Raw genomic sequence first — 8,668 nt, 5'->3', positions numbered from 1 at the left:
TTTGGATATAAATTTACAAATCGGATTCGAATCAGTTTTGGATTGTGAAATTGAATTCACATTTAAATTTTGAATATATGACCTTTCATTGTTCATTTTCAAATTTGAATTCATGTTAATATTTAAAAAGGTTGATACAATTAAGATTATATCAGACTTGAATTTGATCCGTTGACATCTCTAAGCTTATGTATTAATCAGTTCTATAATGAAAAATAACAGACTTCAAGAAAAAAGAATTGGAAATTCTCAATCTATCTCCTGATATATTGGCAACTCTCTGTTTTCATCTTCCTATGTCAGACTAAGTATTATGGTGTCCCTTCCTGCTGTCTGCAATTGGATTTGACACTTTCATGACAATATGAATCTGACAAAATCTGAATCTGATGGTATTCAGATGCAGTCATGGCCTAAAAGCGAACCACATGCATGTGAGAATAGGCCACATTCATCGCTTCATGGACCTAAATATTCTATCAAAAAATAAGTCACCGCAGATCCTATCTGCATTCGATTAACGTATGATATTTGCACTCAATTTCATATCCAATTACAGCTACAGAATGGATAGATGTCAATGTTCTAGGATATTAATTAGCTGTATCCAGAGGAAGGCCAAGGCCATTTGAATGAGACAAGAAGCGGTAGGAGAAAATTAAAAAAAATAATTGAGATGAGGTTGTGAGTGTACCGGTGTTGTCCTTGTGCAAAGGGAGATGCTGGATGGGGACTTCTAACACATAACACATGGTATTGGTCGAGGGACGTCTGAATTTCACATGGGGCTGTTGCTTGGCCAGATCTTGTGCCATTAGAGAAGGACTTGTTTGTCAAGCATCCCCTTATGATGTGTGTTGTTGTGCTTTGAAATGCAAACTCCAATCCCAATGCGGCGTTTTCGCGATGTGATTGTTCAAAAACTGCAATAATATCAAGGAAAGTACATTGATTTGATGTCCCTTAGTAAAAATGATGTCTTAAGTCTTCACGTACAGATTCTAATCTTGCAGCCACTGCCAAAATTGGGGGGTATAATTTTATCAGACATTTGTAGTTGTGGAAGTTATGAATTTAAATCATGTGGTGATAAATATATTTACATGTGTAGGTATCATGTCGAGGGCTTCACATATGCTGAGTGGAGCTTGAGTTGGGCCAGCTTGAGCTTGATCGACTCAGAAAGCTCAAGCTCCAACTCCAATCTATTTCGACGGAATAAGCATGAGCTGGACTCAACAATACAATGTCCGGCTCAAAGTAGACTCGTTTGACTTGTTTAACTTGTTTATGTTAAGCATGTATCTTTTCTTTTAAATCAATTAACTCGTTTAATTATTTTGTTATTAAAATTCAATATTCTTTATGTAGTCGAGTCCTTACAGCTCGAACTCGACTCGTTTAACATTTCGAGCATATATTTGAACTCATGCTGGATCGACTTGTTATGCAGCCCTAAGCATGCGTATTGCACACCCAACAACTGCACAGTCGTACTCATGACTTTTGTGACGGAACAAGCTTACTGTTCAATCTTACCCAATTTGATTTATTAAGGGAAATAACTAAATCTTCCTCCAAACTGATTTCCAGTATCTTACTACAGCTGGTAAAAGCAAACATTATAAATTTCTTGTCCAATGCAGATTTTTAGAGAGCAATACTTAGGGAATTATGCTGCATAGCATTGGGCTTTCATGAGATTTATCGCGCAACATGAAGACAGAAAGAAAAAGTCTACAGTAGGTACAAATGTCTGGATATATATAGTATAACAACTTACTGTTGGGACTAGTGTGTGTCAAACGACTTATAGTTGGGATAACTTGCGTACAAGAAAGAACAAAGTTTCTTGGATTATCCTAACAATGGGATGTGAGAATCTAATGTCCAAATATCTTAAATAAACAAAATTTGGGACAATCTGGTCAAAATTGGTTTCCTTATTAATTGCTTTTGAAATGAAACACTACGATATAAAACATCAACATCACTTTTACATATAGAAGCTTGTCCTCATGAGAAAATTAACGAAATTATAAAAATTGTCATTATTATTTTCTTAAATTTCAAAAAGATAAATAACAGCAGGTATTTTGATTTTGAATATGTATATAAACTATTTTGATACATGCTTTGAACCAAGTTGTTTTTATAAAAAAATATTGATTTTTCTATTATTAAAATGTTGATGCAACGAGAGTCATGCGTTTTTTATTATAAAAACACTATTAAAACCCAAAAAATGATCAATTTAATAATATTTGCAACATATCCTTAAAATGATATTGGTAAGGTTAGTTTTTCAAAAATCACTTTAAATATCATATTTAAAAAGTTTGGCTTTTGTTCCCGATATATCTATTGGTCTCTCTTTTAAAGTCACTCTTATATATATATATATACCATGTTAGGCAAAACTAATTTGACTTATGAAATCCATATGATTGATCTAATAAGCAAGATCTTTTGAAAAAAAGCAATATTTTTCAAAGTACTAAAAATAAACCGTTCAAGCCGACAGCTGCACTAATTAAGTTATGAAAATGGTGCACCTATTGTCATGTGAGACCTGGCAGCTCCCAATTCCTGGTTGTACTGTGCATTAAATAAAGACAGAGATCATGGCGATCTTGTAATTTTATATGGCACTGGATATAATTTAATTGCACCCAGTACTGTGTGCAAACAACGTCAGTCATGTTAGAACAATTCAATAACGAGGTCGGAGGTTCATCAAGGGACAAACATCCCCACTCCAAAAGCCCATCCATATTTCTGTTTCATGTATAGTAACACAATAAATGGCCTCCTGGTTCTTAGACACGTAGGCCACTTAATTGCGTGGCAGTGGGTCAAACCCAGGTTGTTACCTCAGGGGTAGAGCCAAAAAATTATAAAATTTGAAAGTTTTAAGATGCATGTAAATGACAAAAATTGTTTAGAAATAACAATGTGAAAAGAAGGGAATTGTTTGATAACCAATGTGGTTAATTGCCACCCACATCTTCCTTGAATATATATATATATATATAATGTTTATGGCCATTGAATAGGCCCACGTTCCAGCATTATTCCTTTTCACCTTTTTTTTTCTGTAATCTTTTTTCCGATTGTTCTATTTTTTTAACTGTACACGGTAGCTCTGTGAGGTCCTGGAAAAAGAACAACAAATATGCTTTTTTTTTTTCACCTTTCCCTCTCTCTCTCTCTCCTTTTTCTTTTTCTTTTTTTGGTTTTTTACCAAAAGGAAGACAATACTTTTTTCTTGGTCGTCTGCAATCAAGTGAAATTACATGTTTGAAGCCGGTATTAGTCCTTTCCAGATAAAAATAACAAAAATTATAAGTGTACAACTATAGTACTGTTGCTCTTCCGTTTGTCGGTGGTCTTTTTTTAATGCATTTATTATTGACGACGGTGATGGCTATGCCGATACTGATGATGTTGTCATTGTTGTCCTATGCTTGTGTATTGTAGTTGTTGGATATTAACCTTCTTCATACTCTTTCTAACAGCATCAGAACTCAATTAAGGCATTTTAAAGTCACATAAATGAGCAGTAGTATCCCTTTAGATTCTTAAATGTCACGTCATTCTCCAAAATTGATAAAGGAAGATCTTGGAGGGCGACATAGAAACTTTGTGAAAAAAACATTACACAGAAAAAGATATACAGATTGGCAATATTTAAATTCTGGAGAGCCTAAGCAACCAGGATTGGATACAAGAAGTCCTTTTCTTATGGATGGCCCACTAAAGTTCTTGTTAAGGACAAGAAAATAACGTGGCATTATCAATGATCTTGTCATCACTAATAGATTAGACATGAAGCAACCTTTACTGCACCTTTTCCCCTTTCTAATTCTTGATAAGGAGGAACACTCAAAGGATCAGGCTGCATAGTGGCAGAACCTCTGCCGTTCGAGCTAATAATTTTTTATTAGGGGGTCGAACTATAATTTTAAAATTTTAACACGATTTGAAATATAATTTTTTAAAATTTTAATATAGGCTAATAAAGGGGCATTATTATATAATTTAAAACTTTTAAGAAATGCCTGTATGTAAATGAAAAAAATAAAATCGCAATGTGAAAATAAACACTTTTTTTTTTATTTATGGGCACACGATGGTCACACTTGCATACCCTCCCTCCTCCACCTCCCAATGCTTTTCTGGCAGAACTGGTGTTTGATCCAGTTTAGAAGGTAAGAAACTTGTAAGTAAAAAGTAAAATGAAAGATAAATAAAGTAGACATGCATATTCATAAATAGAAAAGGTCAAAGCGATTAGATAATCTCTTTTAATATGCATGGTTGGCTGCAGTGGTGGAGGGAGGGAAGGGGGCCTGCCTAGGCCGTGCCCCACCCCAACTAACTAAAAAAATATCACATTAAAAAAATTAAACATGTTTAGTTGGGTAATGTATTTTTTGAATTCTGATTTAGTTTGATCCTATTCGGATAAGTTTGTTGAACCTTTTGGCCCGCACCTAAAAAAAATCTTGTCATACCTGGTTGGGTGTATGGTAAAAGATCACATCAACAAAAGAAAGAATGTTACAAGCAAAGAGAATTGGAAAAAGGCAGTTAAATAATCTCTTTTAATATGCATGGTTGGATGTATAGTAAGCGGAAAAACAATCACATCCACGAAATAATGAATGTTACAAGTAAAAAAAATTGGAAAAGCAGAGGATATAATTAAAGACCTGTAGAATTCAACGTTTAAAAGCAACCAAGGAACAAGGGAAAGAAGCAGGACTTGAAAGCCTGGGTAATTATACAGTTAAGGTACATAGATCTCCACAACAGTGATGGTGTAAATAATTCTAGGAGTAGCAGATGGCACAACAAAGATTATTGATGGTGGTTTATGTTTTCCTTGTGCAGTTTATTTCGCATTTTTCCTGTCGGTTCCAACAAAACAAAGAATTCTTATTTAATGAAAGAGAGTAATGGGGAAGCCTTGGGTCTTCTTTAGTGGTGGGTTATTAACCTCCTGCTCACCTGTTAGCAGTCTCTCAACTGCAGATGATATATGAAGGTCAGCCAATCATTATTGCTCACAACTCAAGTTCCAGTTTCGTCCCAAGAATCTGACCATATTTATGAGTTTTATTGCCTTCATCCTTAAGTTCTGGAACCTCTTAAAGGCTGTCAGCGTATAATGCAACTCTACGAGTGCTTGTCAGCTATTTTACGCTAAGACATGTTTGGCTTGGAGTCAGTGGTGGAGGCACACCATCGGTGCACATCAATTGCTTATTTATGTAATAGTATTTCGTAGATATTTACTTATTTATATAATGGTTGACTCTCAAAAGTTTCAGTTGGAGTACTATTGTCCCTTCGCCAGAAATTTCTGGCAACCACACTGCTTGCACATTAAATGGGATGAAAGGTCAAGTTCAACTAGCAGTGAAGCTACTCTATTTTTATAGATCAGTATAGCTTGCACATTGCATTCAAGCCTTACCTAAGTTTAATTGGTTCCAAATAGTCAAATGCAACTTTACATGCTTAGCACAGGAGCTCTGGGAACGTTGAGCATTGACAACGATAAGCAGATGATTTGAATCGTCCACTGCTCTATTTCCCTCCAAAATGGGTTTTTCGGCTTCATTTGTTCTAAGCAGAACTTTTGCTGCTGGAGCTGATCTCTGTTTGCTGAGCTTTAAATTTGGTTTGTTCCATATAATTCACTGGCATTCACGAGCGGAGTTCAAGCAGAGCAGTGCTGGTTGTTGTGAAACGGCCAAGCTTGAATAGCTAAAGTTTGATGCTGTATACCCTTAGTTCACATTTGGGCCAGAATCAATTAGTCCTATGGTCTAGCCCTCAGGGGTTGCTTAGCAACAGTTACATTCTGCTACTTTTCCATGTATATGCCCCAAATGTTGGAGCAGATTCAGGCGACATTTGGAATACTGTTTAATGAATCTGTCCTAACATTTAGAGCGGCTACATGGGATGGTAACATACTGTTACTGTAACCAAATGGCTGGAAGATTTTTCATTTGCTCAGTTGTAATCCGACAGAGCATCCTTTGTGAACTACTTATTTGCTGAAGAATTATAGACTAATTGCCATCTGTTCTATCAGATGGTCTAAGCAAATATACAGGTATTAAATGACTTTGGATATACCGTAGTTTGTGCTTTAGCCAAACAGGAGTGTCCCCATGACAAGAGAGACAGAGAGGGAGAGAGAATTGATCTGTCTAGGCAAACCAATTCGGCTCTCATCCTCCGTGACTAAAACCTCAGATTTGCCCTTTCATTTTCTCCTGTTCTCTTTTCTTTTGTTATTATAGTTACACAGTCCAGCCGATCACTTTTTTGTCTCTCCCATCTTCACCATTTCGACAAATTCTTCCTGTTCCTCTGCTAAGACGTCACTTCCTTCAACTGCCAAACTCCCATATCTCAGTCAAGAGGTTGATCATTTCTTCCAAATTCCTCGCTTCGTATCCGCTACTTATCTTTGTATATGATTTTAAAGAATTCACCAGTCTTCCTGAATTGCTTTTGCTGAGACATGATGTCATTCAACCTCTTTTCTTCTTTGAAAATTTTAAGCTCTCTAAACTGAAACTTTTCTAGTTTCGGCACCATTTATGGCACTCGAAATCGTTTCTGATAACTCCGGCTGGACTTTTAGCCCCCGGATCTCGAGTGATCTTTGGCAAACTGATCGCATCGGTGATCTCCGAGAAAACTCCTCCCTCCTGCAATCATCCTCATGTGACTTCCATTTCTGCATTCCCGAGCAAAATTACTCCTCCCCAGCTGACCAGTTCTTCTACAACGGGAAGATCCTCCCTCTTGCAGCCATCAGCGCACCTCTTGCCTCCGTTCCACCTCGGAGTGCAACGTCGGGGAGCCTGAAAGAGTTATTAGATAGTGAGAAGCAGCCGACTCCGGCACCGGCGGCATCCAAATCCTTCTGTAGCCAGAACTAAGAGAAGTCGGATCGAGGGAATCTAGTTCTGGACCCACCTTTTGTAGCTCCTACCCGGTCTCCATCCCTGTCCCTAGAAGTCGTTTTCATGTCTTGTACATTCTGTGATGTTTAATAGTTCACATCGTGATTCAGACTAATTTGTTTTAATACATTTTTTTTATGTTCCTCCTACTTTTTTTTTTTAGGAAGGTACAATTTTTTAACAATTTAGAAAATGACATTTAAATTCGAGTGAGCAAGAGGTTAACAACTCACAGCTTGAAAAAAAGGCTAAAGCCCCTTGGTTTCCTCTAACTCCGAAATGACATTAAATTTAAAAGAAAAAAAAAACTCAAGTGTCAATTATTTTGCATCGGTCCTCTTGATTCAGATTTAATTAGTATTATGTATTTTGTAACTAGTGAGCTTGATCAATATTTAATTAGTCCTGTGTGTGTGTGTGCATTTTTTTGGATTTGGCGACATGAGATGCATACTACAAGTCTTTAATTATGCACGGGTTAACTTGCAAGCTTTAAGCAATGTCGTCTAGCTAGTCATGAGGTGGATGGAGCCCTTGCAGGTAAAAGTTAAGCATCTTTTATATACAAGTTCAGGAACTTATCAGGAATGGAAACGAAATCCACCCGGATCTCATTTTATGCATCGGGACTCCTGGATGTTGCTCTTAAAAAGTCTAACAGATGTACAATTTCTATTGTATCTCTAGGAACGAGACCCTCTTTCTCTCTTACAACACCAAGAAAAGAAAATGAAGAAGAAAAAGAAGAAGACATAAGGATTTTAGGTTGTTTGGGGATAAGGTTCTCTTGCATCCACAGTTGCACAGAGATTTCGTTATCACAGAAAGATCAAAGATTACAAGAAACCGCCCCATGGTAAACATAAAAATTAGGACAAACCTACAAAATGCCTAATTAGATAAAAGTCCTTACAAAAAAATCAGTTCATTCTTAACAGATATACAAAATTATTTGAATTCACGAAAATTATCAAAGTCTGTTAAGTATAAATTAAGCTTCAAACTCCAACAATCTCTACATTATATTTATCTAAGAGAATCGTGAGGTATATAATCAAACAGATCCATGATGAACTTCATTCACCATCCAAAAGCAGAATGGGTTTAGTTTCATTTCACGCATCTGGTCCAGCCTTTTGTCCCTCAGCTTATTACTTTACCTTTTTCACTAACATCAGTCACAGAAAAGAGGCCAACTTTCGAGTTGGCACGCAAGAGAACAAAAGATGTCCTTCCATAATGTCAATTATTGTGTTTTGTCGAGAAAAATCATGAACCCTTTTGCTTTTTCACAAAAATTCAAAATCTCTAGTTTATAACGGAACACCTGTCATACATATCTACCCTTAGCAATTTCTTGAGATGACATCATTTCCATTTAGAATTATGCTTTCATTTTCAACAGTTTATGTAGGGTTATCATATATTTAATTTGGATCGGACATCCTACCAAACTATTCTAAAAAAATCGGATATGGAAAAAAAATTAATATTCAATTAAAAAATGATCAGATCTTATTCAGATTTAAGAAATGACATCTGAACGGATTCAGATTTAGATTCGAATATAACAAAATTATCTGTTCGGATTCATATCAGATTTAGTTTTAAAGAAATATCCTGTATTTAATGCTCTTACATTTTAAAAATTGGTCAAATTTGGTTCAAAATTTGAA

At 35.9% G+C, this 8,668-nt stretch overlaps 1 protein-coding gene across 1 annotated transcript; it reads left to right on the top strand.

Moving 5' to 3' along the window:
• The first annotated feature begins 6,623 nt into the window (after nt 1-6,623).
• On the top strand, nt 6,624-6,968 carry LOC126410241 (uncharacterized). Its single transcript, XM_050078830.1, has one exon. The coding sequence runs from the start codon at nt 6,624-6,626 to the stop codon at nt 6,966-6,968; it is 345 nt and encodes a 114-aa protein (XP_049934787.1).
• The last annotated feature ends 1,700 nt before the right edge of the window (nt 6,969-8,668 follow it).

The sequence above is a fragment of the Nymphaea colorata genome, chromosome 7 (assembly GCF_008831285.2).
Source record: "Nymphaea colorata isolate Beijing-Zhang1983 chromosome 7, ASM883128v2, whole genome shotgun sequence".
Classification (NCBI taxonomy): domain Eukaryota; kingdom Viridiplantae; phylum Streptophyta; class Magnoliopsida; order Nymphaeales; family Nymphaeaceae; genus Nymphaea; species Nymphaea colorata.
Note: the sequence above shows the minus strand (reverse complement) of the source record. Positions and strands in the feature narration are given on the sequence as shown.